The 27,743-nt window shown below is 42.2% G+C and overlaps 2 protein-coding genes across 8 annotated transcripts in view; both read left to right on the forward strand.

The window, feature by feature from the left end:
* The window catches only part of PIK3CB (phosphatidylinositol-4,5-bisphosphate 3-kinase catalytic subunit beta), a 195,599-nt gene extending 190,736 nt beyond the window's left edge, over positions 1-4,863 (forward strand). For all 7 annotated transcript variants that reach the window (XM_084639467.1, XM_084639471.1, XM_084639470.1 and 4 more), the window contains 2 exons: positions 1,209-1,341; positions 3,401-4,863. In XM_084639467.1, the coding sequence (XP_084495593.1) occupies positions 1,209-1,341; positions 3,401-3,538 (271 nt within the window). In that variant the 3' untranslated portion in view covers positions 3,539-4,863. The remainder of the gene's footprint in view (positions 1-1,208; positions 1,342-3,400) is intronic.
* Positions 4,864-10,339: 5,476 nt separating this feature from the next.
* LOC311526540 (vesicle-associated membrane protein 1-like) overlaps positions 10,340-27,743 on the forward strand; it is a 103,451-nt gene continuing 86,047 nt past the window's right edge. The window contains exons 1-4 of the mRNA XM_084639694.1: positions 10,340-10,418; positions 14,617-14,710; positions 24,373-24,520; positions 25,100-25,230. Of these exons, the coding sequence (XP_084495820.1) occupies positions 25,229-25,230 (2 nt within the window). The 5' untranslated portion in view covers positions 10,340-10,418; positions 14,617-14,710; positions 24,373-24,520; positions 25,100-25,228. The remainder of the gene's footprint in view (positions 10,419-14,616; positions 14,711-24,372; positions 24,521-25,099; positions 25,231-27,743) is intronic.

Below are 27,743 nucleotides of genomic sequence, written 5' to 3' on the forward strand. Positions count from 1 at the left end.
TCAGGGGCTCTGAACCATCTCATTGGCAGAGACACAGTAATGTCCCTGAGGCTCGACTTCATCTCTCTGACTTCTCTACCTACCTGAGAGCTTGTCACTCAAGCAGACTCTCTGAAATCTGTAGTCCACGTCCTGGCCAATTCCATAGCCCCCATGGCTATCAGTGTTGTGGAGACCTTCTATCTTTGGCCCTCTACAGTTTCGGCCTGTGCAGATTGGCTGCCAGTCCTTTGACCCACTGCTTACAACAGCCACTGACTCTGTTTACTGTCATTGGCTAGTATGAAAGGCAACGTACATGCGACAAGGGAAAATTGCCCACCAGTAATTCTATTTGTCAAAGTCCTTTCTTCTCCCTTTCTACATCGTCCCTGACTCCTACCCACTCTGACTTGTCCCCCTTCTATCCACACACAAATCAGTAAGACTCAGGTCAGCAAGCATTCAGAACCTAGAATCCTGCTTGGGGGTGGGGGAAGCAGTCAAAGACAGAGTCCTGCTGTAACTTGGGTTCAGGCCCTGTCATTTTGAAATGTGGATGCAGCTCAAGCCACTGACCCAAGTCAGAAGGTCTGTGTAGTGCAGTATTGATGCTTTAGCAAGGTCCAGCAATTGTAAACCCAGGCTTACAATGCAGTGTGGGCTGTCAAGCATGGGCTTGGAAACAACAAGTCCACAAGCCCCGGTCCCAGAGACCTGGGCTTAGTGTGCAGTGGAGATGTACTCTTAGGAGGAGTCTCTCAGAGATTTTACTTTGATGTGAGTCGCCACTTTGCTACGGAAGCCCATATTGGCAAAGAAGTGGGCATATTGATGCTCAGACATTCAGTTTGACTGACCTTTTGCATCCTTGCTTCTGGTAGGTGGAGCCATAATGCTGCCTGTAGTTGGTGCTGCTGGATAAATGGAAAACAAACCAAATGTCAATGAGCTATTTTTCTACTGTAGAATAAGCAGTTAGCCCACAGTTCAGTTTGATACTGTCTGTATTTACTGTATGTATATTGGCAAACAAATGCAGGGTTGGAAGTGGAACAGCTGGAGGGTTAAATAAAAGTTCACAAGTGTCATTTCAGACAGTAATTGTATACTAAGCTTAATTTCATTTGAAAAAATATGTATTGGGCCAGATGACCTGTGAAGAGCTATCTCACCTATCTTTTCCTGCTTCATGTCCATTGCATATATGTTTTGTGATGGATGTTCAGGTTCCGCCAGTGTTGTGAAGACGCATATTTGATTCTGCGAAGACATGGAAATCTATTTATCACACTCTTTGCACTGATGTTAACTGCAGGGCTTCCAGAGCTAACCTCTGTCAAGGATATCCAATATCTCAAGGTAAAAACCAGAACTACAGCTCAGTATGACTTAGCATTTCTTCTGTACATGAATTTATGATCACACAGCAAATGCATTTCCTTACTTTTGAAAGCTTTTCTTTCCCTAGTATTTACTTTTCTTTCCCTAGTATTCCATTCCATATAATAGAGCTTTCTTCAAGTGGTATCTAGTACTGAGGCACAGACCCATTTCCCTCAACTATTTTGTATGTAAGATACTGGAATGACTAGTTATGTTTCTCAAGGGATCTGTGATGGTTCCTGGGGGTACCATGGGTTTTGAGGAACCTCATTACCACCAGGTGGTGAGGAATGCTTGTGTATGCCTGCTGTGGTCAGTTCCCCAACTCCACCAGTCTCTGGCAACACAAGCACTGCCTTCCAGGCCTCCATTAACCCCACTCTCCTTTACTGGTTAATGATAGGTACACTCCAACCCCTGAGGCCCCTGAGCGGCCCCATGGATCACACTAGATGGATCACACCATGGTTCACAGCCCAGGATCCACTAGACACTCACAGAACTCCCAAATTCTCTGCTCCCAAAGGAACAGTACAACCAGCTTATCAGTTACATCTTAGACCACAGCTCTGCTTACCACATAATACTTAGATATTTTTATAGTAAAAACAATACGTTTATTTAAAAAAAGAATACATTCAAGAAGCTAGTAGAATATATAAAATATACAAACATATACAATAAACTAATAATATACTTTGTAGAGCCTAAACTTAACTAACAGGACATTCTGATGCCTCTCAAAGGTTAGTTCACCCAAATTTTCTCTCCCAGTGTCAAACAGCCAGACAGGCTGTGATCCTCCATTCAAAAGACAAGTGTGCTGGCAGCTTGTCGTCTCAGCAAAGGATAAGTGGGTGCATCTCTGCACCTCCAGATACAGTTCCAATGATTCATTGTCTTCACTTGTAAAGTGGGTAACCTCCACTGCTTGTTTTTTCCTATCTAGAATCTCCCCAGGAGACATTACTATCATTTGATTTGCATTTTTCTCAGAGTGTACATAGGTTTTCATTATGAAGCACACAGTACACAATTTACATATCGTCAGACAGGCAGATAAGAATCTCCTACCTGAAAGTAACTTGTTTAAAACATTCTGGTGACCAGTCCCAAGGCACAGATCTTAAGAACATAATTTGCAGTATACATACATAACTACTTACATATTGTTCATACATACATTTTGCGATGAGGGGACCAGTGGATATGGGGACCAGTGTGACGCAGGCTTTCAATAGAGACCTTACATGACGCTCTTTGGCAAATTAGTATGTGGATACCAGACTCGGGGGATCTCTGTGACTCTTATGAACCTCTGTGCCCTCTGCCAGTTGGCACCAAGAGGTCAGATTCTGACCCTCCAGGGTGCTGATCTCATTAAGATCAGTGGGAATTGAAGGTGCTTGAATACCCTAAGAAGTTTTTTTTATGACCCCACAGATTGGTTGATGAAGATAGTGCTGTAAAGAAAAAGGTTTTTCTTAATTTCTGAGTCAAAATAAAGAAATTGTTTTAAAAGTATCTTATCATCTAGGTAGGTAGTTCACGTTCATATGAGAGGGCTAGTGGAATGCTTTTCAAAACAGAACAGTACAGCATGTTGCAAATTGCATCACTCAGGTAAAAGTACATTTTTCATACCAGCTTTTCCTGGCTGTCACTTTTTTATATTCTCCGACAGTTCATTTCTTTTTTGCCAACGTTGAGTTGCCATCTGCCTGTATGTCACTCTTAACTTTTAGTTACTGAACTGCAAATTAGTGCCATGTTCTTCTTTAGCCATTGTTTTGTTGCTTTAACAGCAAACACTGGCCAAAGTTGGTTAGTTTCTCAAAAAAACCTGTGATTTCCTCTTTTTTCTTTCTAATTTTATCATTTAAGTCCAGAAAATATCACTGTATGTTGATAAATGAATAATGGATTTTAAAGGTTTATAGTAGAGAAGGAAGAATGTGATTTAGAAAAATTAAAAATGCTGGGGGACGGGACGTAACTGGATTTTAAATTCCCAACAGTACCTTTTTGTTTCCAGGACTCTCTTGCCTTAGGGAAGAGTGAGGAAGAAGCGCTAAAACAATTTAAGCAAAAATTTGATGAAGCGCTCCGGGAAAGTTGGACTACTAAAGTGAACTGGATGGCTCACACTGTTCGAAAAGATTACAGATCCTAGGTGGTTTTTAGATTTGCACTAAACTGAATATTACTCTGACAATAAGTGTTTAAAAAGGGAACTGTAGGCTTGACCAACAAAATGTATTTCAAAACAGAAAAAAGGAAGTGGCCTGAATAATTGCTGATTCTTTTGCTTCTTAATGCTTGATCCCAAGACTTTCTGAACAAATAGTAAATATCCTGGATAATCAGTTCCTGCTGACTTTGCACGCTGAGAGCTACTAGATACTTTCTTTTTTTTCTTTTTTTAATTATTTGGTACTTTAAGAAAGTGTAAATATTTGTTTTTGTATTTTGGGCTAATGTACTCTACACACTCGAGAGGCTTGGAGACCTCTTATGAAACTGCTCATTGTTTTAAAATTAGGGCTTAAAAGAAGGGTGGAAGTTTTTGATATCTTAATTCTAAACATACTGTATATATTTTTTCATATGAAATCTGCCATACTTGTATAAATGCATTAATTAATTCTACTGTAAAGAGTAGCCACAGTTATTGTACTACAGGGAGGTGCTTAAAGTCTTGTACTGCTGCTGAAAGAACAGTATCTAGATATTTGTAAGATTTCTAATGGGAGTTCTTCAAAAGCACTTAGTGTTGGCCTAACTTTGCTCCCACTGACTTCACTGGGAGCAATTAGGCCACTGCTGAATGCTTTTGAAAATCCCTCCGAAAAAGTGTATTGTCTTCAATTAAATCTGTTTTTTAACTCTTTGCAAAAAGCAAAGTTATTTCATCTGTCTGCAAAGAGTTGCTTGACTCAGTCTTCCATTTAAGTTCATAACACTGATGCACACACAAACCCACTGTGTAAAGTATGTACAGTATATGGAAAATTTTACTTAAATATAATACAAATACTGATTAACAGAGCATATGTACCAAAATAATAAGGTAATTGTACCACCAGGTCGGTACTTAAGATTTTATAAAAAATAAAGTCCATACTTAAAATTCAACATGTTGTAAAACACCAGTGAGGAGTCATAAATCTGTTCTTACTGTATTTATTAAAAGCCTGCAGTAATATTACTTTTCCAGGATATTTGTGTTCAGTTTAAAATGGTTGCTAAAGAAACTGGATTTGTTTTAATTTATTTAGTGAGGTATCAGTTTTTTAGGTGCCTACATGGAGAGCAATTGTGATACGTGCAATAGAAACTGCTGTTTTAAAGGTGTAACATATACTGTTTCTGAACATTAGCAAGATGGAACTTAACTACTGTTTGTTCTCCAAAGACCACTGGTAGCTCTCAATTTGTGTTGACATTTGAAAGAGAATTAAATATATATTTACCTTTTGGACTAAACAATTGTTTTACACAGGAATTTCATTAAAGATTATTTTACTTTGTTCATAGCGTGAATTATTTTGTCCTCTTTAAAGACCAAACACCAAATCTAAGCCAGTTAGAAGTACAGCATACTTGGTTTGTTCTCTTTTGTCAGATATGAAAGGACTGAAATGTTGTTTTGCCCCGACTGTTGGGTATGTTCCATGTTCTTTGCTGCTAGTGATGTTTCTGGTAAAGCCTGTTGTGTTAATATGCTAACATATCAATTGTTTTAATTGCCTGTCTACTTTTGGTAACCATGTACCATATCATCCCTCTGCTTTTAGGAGCAGACAGGAAGAAGGGAGAAGAAAAACTACTCCAATGGCCACAAATCTGTCTTCACCCTAAAGGGAGACAGATCATCAGCCTCTACCAATTCACTGCCTAAAAATTAACATCTATAACCAATGCTCAGTTGAGTCAGCAGAACCATTGCTGGACATGTTTAGTTTTGCTATACAACAAGGCAGATTACTCAGGGTTAATGTAGGTCTGATAGGTAGAGGCCTGCATTAGAGATCATGTGGAGCCATACTGCAGTACTTCTGGGAGGGACTGAGCTTCAGGGAAGTGCAATCTCTCCGAAAACTCCCGAGAGCACAGTGGGGAATGCACATATTGCATTATTCCTGTCTGGTGCACAAGTATTGCAGGGTCATGACAGGAGGAATGATAGCCCGCTGGTTAGGGCACTAGCCTAGGATTTGGGAAGCCATTGAATTTCCTGGTCCACCATAGACTTCTTGAGTGACCTTGCGCAAATAACTAATTCTCTCTTCCTCAATTCCCCATCTGTAAAATGTGGTTAACACTTACCTACCTCACAGGGGGTTTGTGAGCATATGTACATTAAAGATTGTGAGGCACTCAGATACTACTAATGGAGGGTATATAAGTACCTGAGATAGATAAATAGCCCCATCTGTTTCCTACTTCCTTTTGGTGCAACTAGCATCCCAGGGAACACTAGACCTTGTACTGGCGCTTGTACTGGAGCATCCTTGCACCTCCCTGCCTTCATGATTATCGTTTATTTTCCCCATATTTGTGGTTGGCAATGAATGAGCCAGAAAACTCTAGAATCTGAGAGGCAAACTGGAGTTGTTTTCATGGCTAGCAGTTAGAAAAATCATCTCTTTCAATTTGTAAACTGAGCCATCTTGGTCGGGAAATTATTGAGGTGCAACCATGAAATTTTGGGGTACTGGTTTTCCAGAGTCAGAGAAGAACCACACTTTAAGTAGTATGTATTTGAGTGACTGAGGTAAACTTTTCACACCATACAAGGTCCCTTCTTTTAAATAAATAAAGACCCAAGGCACTGTGCAGTGAACTGGAGCCAAAGGCTGCAGCAAGGTTCCTGAATTCCTCAGCAGCCTGGAGACTTTTGTGACAGCTTCATTTAAATTTAAAAATGGAGTGTCTTAATTAACTAAATAATAATGATATATTAATTTCCCCTATTTATGTTCATAAATTGAATTTTAGGCTGTCCTTCAAGTTTCAGTTTGTAATGCGCTGCACGTTTTTTGCTGAGAAAACACACCTGCTTTGGAGAAGGTGGCAAGAGAGACAGAAAGGCTGGAGATTTTGTCATCTAGGTAGGAATTCTTGGGCCCTTGACATAGGGGAGGCTAGTGGGATCAGTAGCTGGATAGTTCCGCTAAAATCATCAGCAGAGAAGTAATTAGCTACATTGACATTTTAAATAGTCATTTGTTAGGTGTTGGTGTAAACATCCCATTGAGGTAAATGGCCATTCACCCCACTGACAGCTGTTGTTTTAGGCTGATTGCAGTCTCCAGTAGACATCATGGCATCAGATTACACTTGTTTGACAGTTTCAAGATTTTCCTCAATGATGAGGACTAAGAATATAAAAATGATCATATTGGGTCAGACGTGGGTCCATCTAGCCCAGTATCATGTCTTCTGACAGTGGTCAGATGCTTCAGAGGGAATGAACAGAACAGGGCCGTTTTCGAGTGATCCATCCCCTGTCCTCCAGTCCCAGTTTCTGGCAGTCAGAAGCTAGGGACACCCAGAACATGTGGTTGCATCCCTGACCATCTTGTTGAATAGCCATAGATGGACCTCTCGTCCATGAATTCATCTAATTCTCTTTTGAACACAGTTATACTTTTGGCCTTCACTGCATCTCCAGCAATGAGTTCTACAAGTTGATTGTGCATTGTGTGAAGTACTTTCTTATGTTTGTTTTAAACCTGCTGCCTTTTAATTTCATTGGGTGACACCTGTTTCTTGTGTTATGTGAAGGAGTAAACACTTTCTTATTCACCTTCTCTGCACCATTCATGATTTTATAAATCTCTATCATATCCCCCTGTAGTAGTCTCTTTTCCAAGCTGAACAGTCTGTCCTATTAATCTCTTGTCATATGGAAGCTATTCCATACCGCTACTCATTTTACTTGCCTTTCTCTGTACTTTTTCCAATTCTAATATCTTTTTTGAGGCGACCAGAACCGAATGCAGTATTCAACATGTGGATGTACCCTGGATTTATATAGTTGCATTATGATATTTTTGTCTTATCTATCCCTTTCCTAATGGTTCCTAACATGCTGTTAGCTTTTTTGACTGCTGAAGCACACTGAGCAGCTGTTTTCAGAGGACTATCCAGAATGACTCCAAGAGCACTTTGAGAGGGAATGACTAATTTAGATCCCCATAATTTTTGTATGTAGAGTTGGGATTGTTTTCCACTGTACATTAGTTTTCATTTATCAACATTGAATTTCATTTGCCTTTTTGTTGCCCAGCTTTGGAAGATCCATTTGTACTCTTCACAGTCAGCTGTGAACTTAACTGTCTTGAGTAATTTTGTATTATCTGCCAACTTTGCCACCTCACTGTTTACCCCATTTTCCAGATCATTTATGAATATGTTGAACAGCACTGGTCCCAATACAGATCCTTGGGGGACCCTGCTATTTATCTTTCTCCACTGTGAAAGCTGATAATTTATTCCTACCCTTTGTTCCCTACCTTTTAAGCAGTTACTGATGGATGAGAAGACCTTCCCTCTTACACCTTGACTTAGGAGCCTTTGGTGGGGAACCTTGTCAAAGGCTTTCTGAAAGTGCAAGTACACTGTATCACCCTGGTGCACATGTTTGTTGACACCCTCAAATAATTATTATAGATAGGTGACTAGACATAGTTATCAGGTGAATGAAAAGCTTAGATTGTATAGTTTAAATCTACAGCAAGACTTAAATTCCACTGCTGTCAAATACATGGAATCCTGACTACAAATTATGAGACTGAAACATCTTCTGATTCATGAAGTTTCACATTATTTTAAGTAGATGTTGAGGAGGGTAATTGTAATAAGTTACCCTGTTATGTACCGTTTGCTTTTTAAAAAAATATTCCCCTTTGTTAAAGCAGTCCCTTTAGCTGCAGTCGCTCATGTTTGTAGAAGAGAAGATACACCTAGACACCCAGACCTAAGATAAATAAGCTGTAATAGCACCCTTTTCCAGAGCATAAATTGTAAATTGTTTTGTCGTCATCTCTCTTGTTTGACTTCATAAGTGTGTGGTAGGTATGCTGCTCCCTAAAGGTGCTTCATCTTCTGTATATTCCTTCCCTCTCTTCCTGCACTCACTGCTTGAAGGTGGCAGATGTTCACAACTGTCCATCTAGGTATTTGCTTGTTAAGTGCTAACTCATATTTGTGTTCCAAGGGAGGCAGCTTCCCTTTCACTCCCTCACAGCTGTGTATATTTATGTTGATTTCATAACTCTTACCGCATATCGTTTTTAAACAGTCTGAATTGATTCAGATCATCTAATATGACTATTCATAATATAACCTGATCCTATTATTTGGTTTGTTGGAACTATTGAAATCAGATAATTAGCTAGTAGAGACTTAGTTATTATAGTGTCAGACTATGATGATTTTATTCCTTTTCAGTAAAACAAAGATGTGATTTCAAATGTTATTCTTAATGTGTGCAATCAGTATTCCGATTATCAATCTTTTTAATATACTGTATTAATCTAACACTATCACCTGTCTTTAATACTAAAGATGAAATTATATGTTCATACATGTCAACCTTTTTTGTAATCTTTAAAACAATTCACCTTGAGTAGTGGTGCTGGGAGATGAGTAATGATCTCGGAAAATGAAATTCTCTAGTTAGAGACCATGGTAGAGCACATGCATCAGTACAAGCTGCCCCACTGTACCCGAAAACTGACCTAAAAGGACCCCTGCAAGGGATAAGGATACCTATTATTGTAGCAACTGTGAACCCCAATCCAGGCAAAATAGTAAAGAAAATAGCTTCTCCCCCAAGATTTTACAAGGCTGGTGGTCTCCATGCCTACTTACTTGTTTGGGTTTTTTAAAGAAAATATACACATGCTCTCTAGTGATTTTTCTGTGAATAAGAGCAGAGGCTGAGTTTTTTCCAAAGCTGCGATAGGCAACACAACTCCCTTTGGTATCAGTGGAAGCTGTGGAATTAAATCTCTCCACCCCAACCAAAATTCTTAACCAGGAGAGCAAAAAATGAACCATGAACATTTAAACAGGAAATAAAATTGAATCTTTCACATTTTGTCTGAAAACTCTTTTCACGAGCCACCTTAAGGCTTTTTCTCAGGGTAAATGGACTGAGATGTTTGTCTATGATCTGAGGAACCTGCACTTAAAAATCTGCATGTTGCATTTTTCATGAGATGAGTTACAACACTGACATAGGCACACAGAGGCTTCAGCTTTATTAAAGAATATAGTTTTTTTCAAATAAGTACAATAACTGTTACTGGCTGCTATTAATAACATACATACAAGGCATAGCCTATATGTCTGAATCTCCCACACACTGAGTTCTCAAAACTGCCCCTATTTAGTAAGTGTTTAAAGTCATTTCTTTATAAGGGTAAGATTTAGTACCATTCAGTTTCTTTTCCAGTTCTAAGGTGGTTGGCAAACCACTCTCCACCTGGCTAGGAAAGCAAGGCATTTTGTGTCTGCAAGCTGCAATTCAGTACCATGACCATGATCATACAAACTGTATCATTGACAATGTCTTCAGGCACAAAAGCAAAGGTGCATTTGGGTACATTTTGTGTGCTCTAATAATACAAAGAAAGCTGTTCTTCGAGATGCTCCATGCAGATCAGCATGTTATGTCTTAGAATAATCTTCTGTGTTTAGGGGGATAACAAAAAGGTTGATCAGAGATGAACTTTTACTGCTTGGGCATATAACTGAACTTCTCTTTGGATATGGGCTCCTTACGCCTACAGCCATCTGCCACATTTGATCACTCAGAGTAGAATTTTGCTCAGATGCCCATTTTACACAACTAAAGCTAACCCTATCAAGTGCTTGAATGCTCTCAACTCCCACGGACCATGGTAGCAATGCAGACTCTCTTACAGGTGCAGGATCGAGCCTTAACTGCTAATGGGAGCATCTGAGATGGAAGATGGTTATCCTAGTATGATATGGGCAGCTAGGCCCCATCTGTAATTTGTTTCACTTCAATAGAACAGGTACACAGTGTTCTACTCTGATTAGCCACATGTGGGATGCTTTAAACACCATTTCTCTTTGTCTGTCTGCAATATAAATTTTGAATGCCACAGCCAGTCAATTCTACAATTTCAATGAATGTTGGGGATAGTAGGGGGCAGAACACTATTTGGGGGCATAGAAGGGCAAAACCCTAAGGGGAAACATGGGAGATGTAAAAAGTGCCCCTGCCCTCTGTTTAGCAGAACCACAGCTTCAAGCACCTTTACAATTGTCTGTACGTCAAACTAATGGCACCTTCTGATTCTTTGTTGGTACAGCTCCTAGTGCAGTGGGATCCTGGTCCATGACTGGGGTTGGTAGGTGCTGCAGTAATACAAACACCACCTTCCACCCTAACCGTCTCTAGCCTCTCTGCCTATCCTCCTAATAGAGTTTAGTATGTTGACACACTGAATGACTCATCTCCGTGACAGAAAGGAGACAATGGAGGGTGCACACAGCCCCTGCCATTGTGGGGTGGGGGTGGGGGAGTTGGGAGACCCTTGTATGTGCAGAGGAGAGGATAGCACCTGCTTTGAGGGATAAGGGGAATGGGGGTGTGCACAGCTGCTGGCATGAGGGGGAAGAGTGGGGAACGATAACCTGGGACATCATACACCCTGTCTGCTGATAGGGGGCAGGGAATGGACAGACAGAGCCCCAGGCATGGGAAGATGGTGAGAGAAGCTACAGAGAGTCCCTGAACTAGAGGGTATGGGAGGATTGCTTGTGGGGAAATGGAGGGATGTAAGGATTCCTGTGGATAAACAGAAGACTTGAGACACTAAGGCTGTCTCTCTGATTTCACATACATGCTCACGCAGTTTAAAAATAAATTTAAAAAAGTGTTTAATATGCCAGATCAGTAATAAAAAAAACCTCTGAACAGCCCTACACCTTACCAACAAATATAAGCCAAAATTCTTCATTCACTGTCAAGATCTGCATCTAGGATTCTGCACTACTCCTGCTGCAGCTGATTAACCTGTTTCATAGAGAGTGGCATGGAGAATGCTATCCATTTTAAGAGGATGCTATTACGGAGCAAACATAGGTCCTAGTAGGCCTAAAAAGCTTTCAGCTCACACACTTATAAACTACTTTACATATGAAGAGCTCACAATATTTAGGTTTATTCAATGTGCAGCTGGTATATGTAGCAAGCATGCAATGCAATTTTAGACCCCAGTCCTGCTTTCAGATCCATGCCAACTCCAAGCTGAGCCTATATGGATCCAAGTGTAGGGCTGGAGTTTTAATGTTTTGGAGCTTCAGCATCTTGCATAAACAAGGAATCTACTTTGAGTCCTTGATCACCCCTATTTCCATGATGGCCTTTGGGGAATACAGTACCGCAGCAGGCGTCTCCTCGGTCATAGTGATCCAATAAGCTGTGGGCAATGAAACTGCTTTCTGAGTGCAGTGTCTCACACTTCCGGCAGATGATGATTTCACATTTCGGACACATTTTCCCCGAGTGTGGCTGCCTTAGAGAACACATTTCATCCCTTGGGGGCTTCATTTTTTTGGAACCTTTCCTGTGTAAACATCTCTTCTTGTCCTCAAAAACCCGATTCCTCCCCTGAGGGCTGGAATAGAAGGAAAACAGTGACAAATTTAACCTATAAAGTTTTGATAGCAAAATGAGCTTAGCAGAAGCTGTTAATGCCCTATTTTTAACCCCGCCCCCCCCCCTCGAGGTTTTCTCTGTGGCATGTTCTAAACAACAGGTGCCATATTTAAACACCATTGAAGAATATGTGTGTGGAAGGAATAAGCAGAGTCTGGTACTTACAATATGCTACAGGTCACAGACCTTGCTTTTTCAAAGCTGGAATTTTTGAGCTGCTTGTTTTAAAATTGTAGAACAAAGCTGTCTTGAATGCCCTCTTTCAGTGAAAGTTACTGCAGGTATCTTGAAAGAGGCTTTAATTTAGAACAGCAGTTTCGCTTTGGCACTACACACAGCCACACATATGCACTTTCCATGGAGCTGATCCTGCAAGGAGTCCCATGTGCAGACTTCCATAGGGCTCGGTGCAGGGGTCTGCCCGTGCAGAGATCGTTGCAGGCATCAGGCCCTAGTTAGTAAAACAAAGTCCAAATATATCCTACAAAGTGCCCATTTGCATTTGTGAACTCACATGCAGCTTCAGCGACTAGCAGGAAAACATGACAATGCTCTGTCCTTCAACAGAGACAACTGGAAAAGCTTAAAAGGGGACACTGCTAGCACTCACAAAAATGAAGAGTAATGACCTGAGTATAACAGTGTCCTTCTGCTGAGTTGAATGCTAACTGAGGTCTCAATCCTGCAAGCACTTACATGAATAGTCCCCAAACAGTGTTTGCGGGATCGGGGCTTATTGGTACTTCTATGTACCGAGACAGTAGGATCCGAAGAAATACATTCAATCCATGTGAGGACTGGCGCTGTTATGTCAGCTTGTTGGTGTAGTAAAATACTGAGAGAGTGGGCAGCTAGAACAGTACTGCTTTTTATAACAAATTTGGAAAAATCTCTATTCCATTTTCAGCTGTCCTCACTTTCAGATTAGTTTGAGGCCTCCTTGTCTTGGAAAGCATGATTTTCCTGTTTTTATCATTATATTGAAATTGAATTCTTACCCCGTTCTGTCCCCAGAACAAGCTCCCGAGAAGAGAGCAAATGTAACCCACAAAATCTGTCCATGTTCCATCGCAACTCATGTCTCAGGGTCCAGTTCTGCTAGTGTAACCCTACTGCCATTAATAGAGTTATTCCATATTTGGTCCAGTGTAATCTAGAACAGAGTTTGGCTCTCAGTGTCATTTCTGGCTAGTTTATTTTAATCTGTGCCAAGCATGTAACAAGTTGATGTGGCTATCAAGCCTAATGTACTAATTGCTGATACTTACATGCTCTTCTTGCTAAGATCATAATTTCCTGGGTCTAATGACCAAAGACAGACTACTTTTAGCAGAGCTGCAAAGAAAGCAGCTTTGGACTATGGGTTGGGCGAGGACATTTTTTCAAGTTAATTTGTTAGCAATCCACAATAATTTCTGCACTGTGCATGCCCTCAGTTTAATCTCATCTAAGGGGGACCTGGAGTGACATGAATGACACTAAGAAAGGTAGTAGGTAATAACAATCAACATTCCAATGGGGCTAACAAGTATGTAGAAAAGCAGTTAATCAAGGAGCAAGCCTGCTGAGTAAAGAGACATCAGTTTTACATGATCATATTTCAGAGGGAAGAACTGAAGTTTAAGCCCACAACTCAAAATGTGGTATCATACACACACCTCACCACACTTGCAACTTTCAAGTACCTATAAAGTTGTGTGTTGATTTCAGCTCTACCTATATATTGCTACCATATCATGTCTTCTCTCTAGGGTGACCAGATAGCAACTGTGAAAAAACGGGACTGGGGTGGGGGGTAAGAGGCGCCTATATAAGAAAAAGTCCCAAAAAACTGGACTGTCCCTTTAAAAAATGGGACATATGGTCACCTTACTTCTGCCGTGATTCCAGGATACAATACCAGTGCAAACACTGATTCACCAGCTTAGTAATGTTAGTCCTGGAAGTGATTTCCAGGGCTGTCACAACTCAGTGTTAACAAGTACTGTACAAGGGTACTAACAAGTAAATGTGGGCACTGGGAAACAAATCCACATAAGTCATTCAATCTTTCTATACCTCAGTTTCCCAGTTTGTAAAAGCAGATCACAGGGTTGTTTGTAAAGCTTTTTGTGGGCTTTGGTTAGAAGATGATTTAGAAGTGAAAAGTATTACGTATAAGTAACGGCCTCTAGTTAAAGATTATGCTATGGGACCCTGCACTGTGTCTAGTACAGCTGCTTATCATGAGTCATTGAGCATTCAGCCTCAGACCTACTTACAGTTTACTCTTGGAAGGCCCAGAGAAGAAATTCAGTGCAGAAAACCTTTTCTTAAACAGACGCTCTCTCTTTTTCCTTCCATGTTTCATATCACCTACGCTGTCATCTTTACTCTCCCTCTTTGCCTTCTGCCAGCTCATCTTAACTATAACAGCAACAATAAAACAAATGAGAGCAGGAGATGGCAGGTTCACAGATCTATGCTGCTATCACAAAACAACATGAGTAACAATGTACAATTGAATTATATAGACAAGTTTCTGTACTAACCTGTGGATGTTCCAGGAATGCAGCAGGTTTTGTGGAGTTCAGACAGCAGGCACTTTCCATCAGATGGAGCAAACACCTGCTTTGGAAAATCCTAAGGGAAGAAGAAGGGGTAAGTATGGCTATTTTTACTTAACTAAGCTATGGATAATAGGTATGGCTGTTAAGTAAGATAAATGTCTCTATTCTAGGTGCTACCATGTACTATTAAACTAATTTCCAAAGAAATAGAAAGATGCTCACTTGATAAAAGCAAATAATAGGAGATAATAAAACAATCTTGTACAGACAGAGAAGGGGAACAGCAAACTGATTTCTTGAGATGGAACTAGCATAAAGCAACAGGCAGGGAAGGCACTTGGCCACTGCTTGAAAATAATTTCTTCTTTTTCCTGATAAAATATTTGATTAATCTTAATTTCCGCATTGTGCTGCTTCGTCTCCAAGCACTATCCCTGTGGCCTCTGTGATTAAATTAGTCTCTCTGCTCTACATTTGATATTCAGTAATTGCATTCACTTTTGGTTGATTGACTCACATAGTAGGTTTGACTTGCTCCAAATTGCTGGGAAGCAGCTTCGGCCCATCCTGCCCATATGTTGTAGTTTGAAGTATTTCCCAATAATTGTTTTCTAAAATAAATCACACAACCCTAATTTTTAGGAATGAATGCAAAGGAGGTAGCATTCTATTGAGTTAGCGAGTGATCAGAAAATCCATCATGGCTGAGCTATGTATTTTCCTTAATTTTAGCCTTTGTGTCCTCGCATACAATAGTCCACAGCCCAGATCCTACAACAAGCTCCATGCCGGCACAGAGGTCTTTTGTGTACAGCTCTCCTTGCAGAATCAGGACCAATCTAGCTCTCACTTTTATTAATTCAGTTATAATTGCTTACCAAGAACACACTATGACATGTGTGAATGTGGAAAGTAGAAAGAACTCAGGAGTAGCAGAGCCACTCAGCAGTTAACCTCACTCTTGCGCTCAGTAGGCAGCTGCCCACATTTTTTAGCAGAGCAGAGGGAAGTCCCTCCCTTTCTGTGATTAATCTAGGGCCTGGTGTGTTTTCTCTGTGCAGAGTGAACAGAGGTAAGCTGCGATGAAAGAGGTTGTGAATATCTCATTGAAATGCACAAGGAAACATTCTCTAAAAAAAGTGCCCCAACATCAAGGAGAGAAGAAAGTTGCAGGTGTCAGACATTTACAGACCTCACAGGTCTCTCTGTAGTTTTTAATGCTTTCCACAACCTACTTCAAATTCAAGGCCTGCCTGATAAAAAAAAAAAAGACGTGTTTTTCTGTAGTAGGGATACAGCAGTCTCAATTTGAAGCTTCCCTATTAAACCAGCTTTGAAGAGTAGACCATAATCTCCACCTAAGTGGCAGCAGCTGGAGAGGCAGGAATTTCCTCTACCTCTCAGTGGTGAGTTCAGGGCCCTGCAGATGAAGCTATTTTACTATTAATGCTGAAGTTAGGTAGCTTATTCGTTTTTCTCTTTAAACAGGAGTTTGAAGATCAGTGTAACATTAAGGTTATCAATGTAAATGTATGGGAAAGTAGGTAATGGAAAAGCGAAGGTACTCAAAATGGACCTGTTCTAAAGCCCATTGAAGTCAGTGGAAAGACTCCCAGTTCCAAAGACTTTGGTCAGGCCCTATATATGGATTTTTTACAGGACTGGGCCCAGTAAGATTAAGTTGCCCATATTCTCTTTACTATCTGTACTCATTAGTCTAATGTAGCTAGTCCTTGTAATAGAACTATTCTTGTCCTTACAGTTATGTATGTGATTATGTGCTGTGCTGAGCTTCTGAATGACTGAGCACTTATCTCTTTTCTTCCACCCCATTTATATTTCAGGGTCTTTTGCTTTCCATTGCTTTTAACACCGTAATTAATTGTCTGTGTGTTTTTACTGATGGCGTTCCTAATATACCGAAATAATGGCCAAGTATTCTTGGTTACCTCAGAGGCTCCCTCACACACACACACACACACACAATCTCCAAAATATCACTGTTAAAACAAAATTAAAAGCAATTAGAGCTCAGCACTTCAGCCTGCAAAGTGTCTCTAATATCTGGATCCTACTTAAAAAAAGCTAGGAGAAGACTAATAGTCTTCAGGTGGAACAATTATAGATTTTTGGGGACACAGACACAAAACAGCATTTCCAAGTAATTAAATGCTATAATTCTGTATTAGCTCTAAGTAATGGCAAGAAAGGCATGGTACCTTCAGAGCCTTGGAATGCTGTTTGATCATTGATACTCAGGGTATGTCTACACTACGGAATAAGGTTGAATTTATAGAAGTCGTTTTTTTAGAAATCGGTTTTATATATTCGAGTGTGTGTGTCCTCACAGAAAATGCTCTAAGTGCATTAAGTGCATTAACTCGGCGGAGCGCTTCCACAGTACCGAGGCTAGAGTTGACTTCCGGAGCGTTGCACTGTGGGTAGCTATCCCACAGTTCCCACAGTCTCCGCTGCCCATTGGAATTCTGGGTTGAGATCCCAATGCCTGATGGGGCTAAAACATTGTCGCGGGTGGTTCTGGGTACATATCGTCAGGCCCCCATTCCCTCCCTCCCTCCGTGAAAGCAAGGACAGACAATCGTTTTGCGCCTTTTTTCCTGAGTTACCTGTGCAGATGCCATACCATGGAAAGCATGGAGCCCGCTCAGGTAACAGTCACCCTATGACTCCTGGGTGCTGGCAGACGCGGTACGGCATTGCTACACAGTAGCAGCAACCCCTTGCCTTGTGGCAGCAGACGATACAGTACGACTGGTAGCCGTCATCGTCATGTCCGAGGTGCTCCTGGCCACGTCGGCTGGGAGTGCCTGGACAGACATGGGCGCAGGGACTAAATTTGGAGTGACTTGACCAGGTCATTCTCTTTAGTCCTGCAGTCAGTCCTATTGAACCGTCTTATGGTGAGCGGGCAGGCGATACGGACTGCTAGCAGTCGTACTGTACCATCTTCTGCCAGGCAGGCAAGAGATGAGGATTGCTAGCAGTCGTTTTGTACCATCTTCTGCCAGGCAGGCAAGAGATGAGGATGGCTAGCAGTCGTACTGTACCATCTTCTGCCGAGCAGCCATGAGATGTGGATGGCATGCAGTCCTTCTGCACCGTCTGCTGCCAGCCAAAGATGTAAAAGATATATGGAGTGGATCAAAACAAGAAATAGACCAGATTTGTTCTGTATTCATTTGCTTCCCCCCCACCCCCGTCTAGGGGACTCATTCTTCTAGGTCACACTGCAGTCACTCACAGAGAAGGTGCAGCGAGGTAAATCTAGCCATGTATCAATCAGAGGCCAGGCTAACCTTCTTGTTCCAATAAGAACGATAACTTAGATGCACCGTTTCCTATTGGAACCCTCCGTGAAGTCCTGCCTGAAATACTCCTTGATATAAAGACACCCCCTTTGTTGATTTTAGCTCCCTGAAGCCAACCCTGTAAGCCATGACGTCAGTCGCCCCTCCCTCCATCAGAGCAACGGCAGACAATCGTTCCGTGCCTTTTTTCTGTGCGGACGCCATACCAAGGCAAGCATGGAGGCCGCTCAGCTCACTTTGGCAATTAGGAGCACATTAAACACCACACGCATTATCCAGCAGTATATGCAGCACCAGAACATGGCAACGCGATACCGGGCGAGGAGGCGACGTCAGCGCGGTCACGTGAGTGATGAGGACATGGACACAGATTTCTCTGAAAGCATGGGCCCTGCCAATGCATGCATCATGGTGCTAATGGGGCAGGTTCATGCTGTGGAACGCCGATTCTGGGCTCTGGAAACAAGCACAGACTGGTGGGACCGCATAGTGTTGCAGGTCTGGGACGATTCCCAGTGGCTGCGAAACTTTCGCATGCGTAAGGGCACTTTCATGGAACTTTGTGACTTGCTTTCCCCTGCCCTGAAGCGCATGAATACCAAGATGAGAGCAGCCCTCACAGTTGAGAAGTGAGTGGCGATAGCCCTGTGGAAGCTTGCAACGCCAGACAGCTACCGGTCAGTTGGGAATCAATTTGGAGTGGGCAAATCTACTGTGGGGGCTGCTGTGATGCAAGTAGCCCACGCAATCAAAGATCTGCTGATATCAAGGGTAGTGACCCTGGGAAATGTGCAGGTCATAGTGGATGGCTTTGCTGCAATGGGATTCCCTAACTGTGGTGGGGCCATAGACGGAACCCATATCCCTATCTTGGCACTGGAGCACCAAGCCGGTGAGTACATAAACCGCAAGGGGTACTTTTCGATAGTGCTGCAAGCTCTGGTGGATCACAAGGGACGTTTCACCAACATCAACGTGGGATGGCCGGGAAAGGTGCATGACGCTCGCATCTTCAGGAACTCTGGTCTGTTTCAAAAGCTGCAGGAAGGGACTTTATTCCCAGACCAGAAAATAACTGTTGGGGATGTTGAAATGCCTATATGTATCCTTGGGGACCCAGCCTACCGCTTAATGCCATGGCTCATGAAGCCGTACACAGGCAGCCTGGACAGTAGTCAGGAGCTGTTCAACTACAGGCTGAGCAAGTGCAGAATGGTGGTAGAATGTGCATTTGGACATTTAAAGGCGCGCTGGCGCAGTTTACTGACTCGCTTAGACCTCAGCGAAACCAATATTCCCACTGTTATTACTGCTTGCTGTGCGCTCCACAATATCTGTGAGAGTAAGGGGGAGACGTTTATGGCGGGGTGGGAGATTGAGGCAAATCACCTGGCTGCTGGTTACGCACAGCTAGACACCAGGGCGGTTAGAAGAGCACAGGAGGGCGCGGTACGCATCAGAGAAGCTTTGAAAACCAGTTTCATGACTGGCCAGGCTACGGTGTGAAAGTTCTGTTGGTTTCTCCTTGATGAAACCCCCTGCCCCTTGGTTCACTCTACTTCCCTGTAAGCTAACCACCTGCCCCTCCTACCGTCAATCACTGCTTGCAGAGGCAATAAAGTCATTGTTGCTTCACATTCATGCATTCTTTATTCATTCATCACACAAATAGGGGGATGACTACCAAGGTAGCCCAGGAGGGGTGGTGGAGGAGGGAAGGAAAATGCCACACAGCACTTTAAGCACAGCACTTTAAAAGTTTACAACTTTAAAATTTATTGAATGACAGCCTTCTTTTTTTTGGGCAATCCTCTGTGGTGGAGTGGCTGGTTGGCCGGAGGCCCCCCCACCGCGTTCTTGGGCGTCTGGGTGCGGAGGCTATGGAACTTGGGGAGGAGGGCGGTTGGTTACTCAGGGGCTGCAGTGGCAGTCTGTGCTCCAGCTGCCTTTGCTGCAGCTCAACCATACACTGGAGCATACTGGTTTGGTCCTGCAGCAGCCTCAGCATTGAATCCTGCCTCCTCTCATCATGCTGCCGCCACATTTGAGCTTCAGCCCTCTCTTCAGCCCGCCACCTCTCCTCCCAGTCATTTTGTGCTTTCCTGCACTCTGACATTATTTGCCTCCACGCATTCGTCTGTGCTCTGTCAGTGTGGGAGGACAGCATGAGCTCGGAGAACATTTCATCGCGAGTGCGTTTTTTTTTCTTTCTAAGCTTCACTAGCCTCTGGGAAGGAGAAGATCCTGTGATCATTGAAACACATGCAGCTGGTGGAGAAAAAAAGGGACAGCAGTATTTAAAAAGACACATTTTATAAAACAGTGGCTACACTCTTTCAGGGTAATCCTTGCTGTTAACATTACATACATAGCACATGTGCTTTCGTTACAAGGTCGCATTTTGCCTCCCCCCACCGCGTGGCTACCCCCTCAACCCTCCCCCCTCCCTGTGGCTAACAGCGGGGAACATTTCTGTTTAGCCACAGGCAAACAGCCCAGCAGGAATGGGCTCCTCTGAGTGTCCCCTGAAGAAAAGCACTCTATTTCAACCAGGTGACCATGAATTATATCTCACTCTCCTGAGGATAACACAGAGAGATAAAGAACGGATGTTGTTTGAATGCCAGCAAACATACACTGCAATGCTTTGTTCTACAGTGATTCCCGAGTACGTGTTACTGGCCTGGAGTGGTAAAGTGTCCTACCATGAAGGACGCAATAAGGCTGCCCTCCCCAGAAACCTTTTGCAAAGGCTTTAGGAGTACATCTAGGAGAACCGCGAATGCCAGGGCAAAGTAATCCTTTCACATGCTTGCTTTTAAACCATGTATAGTATTTTAAAAGGTACACTCACCAGAGGTCCTTTCTCCGCCTGCTGGGTCCAGGAGGCAGCCTTGGGTGGGTTCGGGGGGTACTGGCTCCAGGTCCAGGGTGAGAAACAGTTCCTGGCGTTTGGGAAAACCAGTTTCTCCGCTTGCTTGCTGTGAGCTATCTACAATCTCCTCCTCCTCATCTTCTTCTTCTTCTTCTTCGTCCCCAAAACCTGCTTCCATGTTGCCTCCATCTCCATTGAAGGAGTCAAACAACACAGCTGGGGTAGTGGTGGCTGAACCCCCTAAAATGGCATGCAGCTCATCATAGAAACGGCATGTTTGGGGCTCTGACCCAGAGCGGCTGTTCGCCTCTCTGGTTTTCTGGTAGGCTTGCCTCAGGTCCTTCAGTTTCACACGGCACTGCTTCAGGTCCCTGTTATGGCCTCTGTCCTTCATGCCCTGGGAGATTTTGACAAAGGTTTTGGCTTTTCAAAAACTGGAACGGAGTTCTGATAGCACGGATTCCTCTCCCCAAACAGCGATCAGATCCCGTACCTCCCGTTGGGTCCATGCTGGAGATCTTTTGCAATTCTGGGACTCCATCATGGTCACCTGTGCTGATGAGCTCTGCATGGTCACCTGCAGCTTGCCACGCTGGCCAAACAGGAAATGAGATTTAAAAGTTCGCAGTTCTTTTCCTGTCTACCTGGCCAGTGCATCTGAGTTGAGAGTGCTGTCCAGAGCAGTCACAATGGAGCACTCTGGGATAGCTCCCGGAGGCCAATACCATCGAATTGAGTCCACAGTACCCCAAATTCGAGCCAGCAACGTCGATTTAAGCGCTAATCCACTTGTCAGGGGTGGAGTAAGGAAATCGATTTTAAGAGCCCTTTAAGTCGAAATAAAGGGCTTCATTGTGTGAAGGGGTGCAGGTTTGCATCGATTTAACGCTGCTAAATTCGACCTAAAGTCCTAGTGTAGACCAGGGCTTAGTGATTCCATCTGAAGGCTTGCTTCATAATTCCTGATATAGCTGCTTTGTTGGTTAAAGAGTGCTATCAAGGTATTAGGTTAGGGGGAATTAAGGACATCCAGCTCTGAACAGATGTATAATATTGCCTAAGGCCAAGTGACATGGACCAAATTGACAACTCTCTTCCATCCCTAGCTATTCTGGAGCAAAATGCCCGAGTGAACGGCTCTCTACTAGCACTACAAGACATGAGTGTGTGTTAAAGACTCCTCTCTCAGAGTGTGTTTTATTAGACTGGTACCTTTGTTTCTACTTGTGTAGCCTGTGTGCTGCTAGTATGTCCATTCGTAAGTGGCCTTGACACTGCCATGTTTGTGCACGTGGCCTCAGCCCAGGAAAGAAATATTTATTTATCAGTTTAAAAACATTCCCAGACCAGTTTTACCGCGGCTGTTACCTAAGTATGATTTTACCCCAGCTTGGGAAGACTGTCAGGATAGGAAGACAGAAGACTACCATACAGACACAGCCCATTTGCTTTTCCTCATGTATTCTCAGTAGGACTCAGAGGCCCTCAACAAGGTAGGAGCCCCACTGTGTTAGACATTGCATGTATCCATCGTGAGAGAGCATCACTGGTCCCAAATAGCAATTCAAAGGGTAAGAAACAGGAAAGTATCCTCATCCCACTGAGGGACAGAGTGATGAAATTACTTGCCCAGCATCACAGGAACTCCCCCTTAACTGCACGATCATTCTTCCTCTCTAATCTAATACAAGACTTTATTTGAAACATATTGCAAAAAATCATCAAATAAGCTATTTGACGCACTCTTCTCATATACTTTCAGCCACCACAGGGTGTCTCTGCATCTCTTCCTAGAAAGACAAAAGCCTCTGATAGCCTGGCCCAGAGTAGCCAGGAATACCCCACCTTTGGAAAGATGGCATGGGGGGAGGTAATATCTTTTATTGGACCAACTTCTATCTATTAGTGAGAGAGAGAAGCTTTCGAGCTACACCAAGCTCTTCCACCTTGGAACACAGAGTTCCAACCCTTCCAGTGTATTTGACACAATTTATGTTTTAAAAGCTAACAAAAAACTATCACCCACTTCTCTGTGGATTTTCTTCAGCAAACGGAGAACTATGTCTGGTTTGAGAATGCTGTTACAATAGGCTCTGCTTCTCAGAGGGCAGTGAGAATTTGTTTCCTTTAGTGGCTGAAGATGCTTGAAACCTGAAGATGTTTTGACAGGGTAGCTGCTTATGGTTCATGAAACGAGGATGATCAGGTAACTGAAATCTAATCATGCCTCTCCCTTCATGTGAACTGCGCCATGCATCTCAGAGCAGAACTGAGTTCTCAATGTCCGTATTTACCAATGTCTATATACCAATGTCTTTGACGACACGATCAGTGTAGTAGCTTTGCCAGGATCCTGGAGGTAAGTATTGAGCCACACACCTTAGCAGATCTGTTCGAATGTCCTTAATATAGGTTTAAAGTAGTGTTTATCTGCAGTGAAATGAAGCCAAAGGGCAAGCAAGTGATTTAGCAATTACCTGATACAGTCACCTCTGGACTTAATACCCACCTGCTGCTCCTGTGATCATTTTAGCTTGGGACTCTTATGGGTGGTTGTTTTCTCTTTTTAAGGAACATGCTTTGTAATATATAATATTAAGAAAATGGGTTAATTGCTTTGGATTAAAACATGAACCATTCTGGACCTATGTCCAAACTCCAATGCAGACCTGAGCCTGCTTGAAGCTTTTAGATTTGGAAAAGGTTGACTAGCTTTTTTTCTGAATTGCTTTTCATTTTCTCTACATCCTGGTCTTCAAGTCAGTGCCCAGCGGGGATTTAAATACTGGGGCATGGGGAAAAAGAGGCTGTGACTGTTGGGTCCATTGCTATATGGATCCCCTGGCTGCAATACATGTGTAACATTTGGGCTAGGAGGATTTCATCCCCTCAGCTTCCTGGTAGGTCCCATGTACAAAGCACTGCTATGACAGCAGGATTTGGCACTTAGGATCTAAGCAAATATCAGATGACCTCAAAGCTGGGCTTTTTCATAGCACTCTATTTCCCTTCGATTGGGTTCTGGTGTGTTTTATGCTCCCCAATCTATTTCTTTAGCTAACTATTATGGGGCATATATTGTTCCACTCACCAGGAGTGGCAGGGTTTAGCAGAATATGTGGGTAGATGGATGGGTGAAGACCTCTACCTCTGCTCACTAACTTGACGTGAAAATGAGCCTTCGTGAGGTCCTGCATCTGAAACACTTTCTTTGGAACTCACCACTGCCACCAGACTAACAAGATGCTTCTCCATACTACCAGCCCATCCATCTCTGAGGTCTAGATTCTCAAATACTCCGTTGTTTGTGCTGTTTAAAACTTTCCCTTGTCCAGGCATAGATCTGTTCTGAGCCAGCTCCCACAAGAGTGAGTGGAAAGACTGGCTACATGGAGTGTTGGATAACACACCAACTAAACCAAAAATTCATGTCATGGGGAGACTGTGCTGGATTTACATTGGTTAAATGATCTCTCTGCACTGTTTCATCCCTTTATCTGATTGCAGAGTGACCTGGATTTAAATGTTTTGTTGTGCTTTCTCTTCCAGAATGGATTTCACTTGCATGGTCAGGAGGACAACCAAAGAGAGAAGCACTGACAAAGAGGAAAACACATTGGATTCAAGAAGGATTTTGGACTCCTCACAGTAGGGGGAGCAAAAAGAAGAAGGCATAAGAAATTGCACATGTGTGGAGGTAAGCAGACATTCTTCCCTGTATTTTGGCAGGTGCTGCGAGTCCTCTGCAGTCTGGCTTCATTGCTGCACCTGATCAGAAAAAAAATTGGTTCATCTAGTCTGGCATCCTGTCTCCAGTCAGGGCCAATCTTGGATGGTTCAGAGGCAAATGCAATATTGTATTGGGGGAATTTTCTTCCTGGCCTAGCTGATATTTATGCATGCTCTCCCTCTCTTAATCCAACAGTGTTCACTTGCCAATTGGATTTTACACTCATAATTTAACTACAGACATAGAACAGTAGTGCTTCCATTGTTTAAGGAAAAAGATATAAAGGATTCTTTAAAAAAATTCAAAGATGGAAATACTTTTAATTTCCATGCACTACACAGCTGAGAATAAATGCCCTATTATTAGATCTAGAGGAGTCAGGATGCAGACAGCTGGGGGGGGGAGTTCCATTTATATTAGTCACTCTAGGACTTTATTCTGCCCTGAATTACAGAGGGTGTGCATCTGTGGATTTCCTCTACTTCCTACTGTGTGATGTGAGGTGCAGGCATGCTCAGTAGCTTATGCCTACCACTCCTATCTCAGTAACAGTGCCTACAATACTAAGAGACTGGTTGCATCAGAAGCAGAGCTGGAAAGCCATCTTTGCTAGCTGCTGAGAGTGAGAGAAACAGCTGAACCTTAGGAGATCCACAGACTGTCTGACCGAAAACAATGTGAGTATCCCTTGTCATAGGAGTTTAATGAAAATGAGCTGCAGTCTGAGAATGAAGGTTTAGTATGTCTGGAGGGAAGGAGTTTGGCTAAAGCAGTGTCAAAGCACTGTCCATCAGGTGTGGTGCTGAAACTCTGAATACTCAGCTGTGAATGGGCGTGTTTCTTACTTCACAAAGAAATGATAGCAGCATGGCTTTAAGCTGACTGAGATCCCTTTTGAAGCAAGGCTGGGCTCTGGGATTGTGTATTGTGATTTGTCACAGATTCAGTTTCATATCTGTGAATATCTGTTTACAATTATATTCCCCTAAATGCTCGCTCTACGGAAGCGCAATACTGTGGCTGGAAAGTTCACTGCTGTTTCTGATATATGAAAAGTTGCTTGTTTGGGTTTTGGAGAAATGGCCAAGTAGTATGCTGTTGTTTTCAAAACCAAGTACAAATTAACTCTTACTATGAATGTATCTTTTTATGTTTAATTTTATGTGGTGTGTGGGTGCGGTGGAAGGCTGGCTACGTGAATAAGGCATCTGAAGCTACTTTAACATTGCTGTGGCTGGCTGTCACATGAAAACTACATGGCATCTGTGTGAATCAGTGTCAGACTCTGAGGAGCATTTGCTGGGTGTGAGACCTCTTTTGTGTATTTTAGAGATCCAAAGTTTGTGTAAGACACTGTCAAAGTCTAATCAGTCTGCTGTGGCTCTTAAATGATGGGAACCCTGCTATGGCTGGCTGTGCAGTTTTTCCAGTTGTTGGACAGCAGTGAAGAGAATTACTAACATGTTTCCAATTCAAAATAGTGCAGACACCAACCAGTCAAAATGCTGGGCGAAATCCTAAGTTAGTGTAAATCAGCACAGTTCTGTACATCACAGTGGAACAATGCTGATTTATACCAGCTGAGGATCTGGACCTTTGTCCTCGCTATCTGGTGCAATATGATAATATATTAGATATAAAATAATTTCAACTCACTTGTATTCAGCATCCATCTGTTTCTGTGCAGCAGTAGATGACACTAACCCATCACTTCAGATTATTTTATTACACCTTTAAATAGCTGTCCATGTCTTTAGCTGTGGTTTAAATGACAGCATTAATTTGCTCTTTAAGACAACAGTAAAACCTATGTAGTTAATAGTTACTCTGGAAAAACATTGGTGTAAATGAGAATCTGACCCGTGTAGTTTAGATAACTAGATTCTGAAATGCATCCAACAATCTACATGGGGAAAAGAAATGTGATGATAGAGGGCATTTCAAACAAGAAGACAAAGGTATAACAAGATCCAGTGGCTGGACGTTGAAGCTGAACAGGTTTAGCCTTGAAATAAGGTGCAAATTTTTAACAATGATGGTAATTTACTGTTGGAACAGCTTACCTAGGGTTGTGGTGGATTCTCCATCACCAGCAATTTTTGAATCAAGATTGGATGTTTTTCTAAAGGATCTGCTCTTATTCAAACAGGGATTAATTCAGGGAAGTTCTATGACTTGTATTCTACAGAGGGTCAGACCAAAGTATCACAATTGTCCTATCTTGCCTTATAATCTATTAATCTATTAACATGATTGCATAAATGTTCATTTATGACCAGTCAGTGCAAACCAGCTGCAAACATCTCAGAAGTCTAAAAAAGTCAAATAATTCTAATCCTATATAACATAAGCAGGGGGGGAAACATAGGGCCAGATCCTCAGATGGATCCTACTGGTATAGAAGTGAATGGAGCTATGCTGATTATTGTAAATAAAAAGTTGTGTCCTATTGTAAACTATTTCAATACCAAATTTTTTTAAAAAATTACATCCAGAATCTCATTCTGAGATCTAGAATTCTTTTTCATTTGCTTATTCACCTATTAAAATACCAGAAAACAAGCTTTTGTCTACAACATCCAGAATGTCTCCAAGCCAAGGAATTGCTTTCTGAAAAATGCCTTGGCTTAATGTGCACCCCTGAACTTCTCCAAATGGTTCGGCGTTTGCCAGCTCATTGTGTGCTATTGGTGCTGTTGCCTCGTTGTGTCTAGATCAGGAGTCAGGGGATGATGTCAGATACTTTGATCTGTATGTGAGCTGTTCTTCGATGATTAATGCAACAGTTTCCTGCTGCAGAATGATCATCTAAACTATTCAAACAAGAAACAGTTTTTCATACTATCTTTGGCTTACTAGTGTGTATTCATAACACATTTTTTAATTAAAACCAGAAAGGTTGATTCAATATTAGTATGCCTGGGTCTTTTGTAGAAAAGCTTACATAAGTTTCTTTGTTGATCTAGGGAAAAACGGAAACCATTTTTTTTTTTTTTTGGTTTTTGGTGGGATAATCTTTCAACACACTAATCGTACAAAGCCAGGATAAATAAGCAACTTGCTATTATGCAGATATTGATGTATTCAGTTGATTTCTGTTTCTCTATTAAATGGAATTACAGAAAAGGAATTTAAAACTCCTTGATGAATGTCACCACTATCCAACTTTGAGTTGTTGATGAATGCCACA

This window comes from Lepidochelys olivacea, assembly GCF_965140295.1.
Source record: "Lepidochelys olivacea isolate rLepOli2 genome assembly, chromosome: 9".
NCBI classification, from domain to species: domain Eukaryota; kingdom Metazoa; phylum Chordata; order Testudines; family Cheloniidae; genus Lepidochelys; species Lepidochelys olivacea.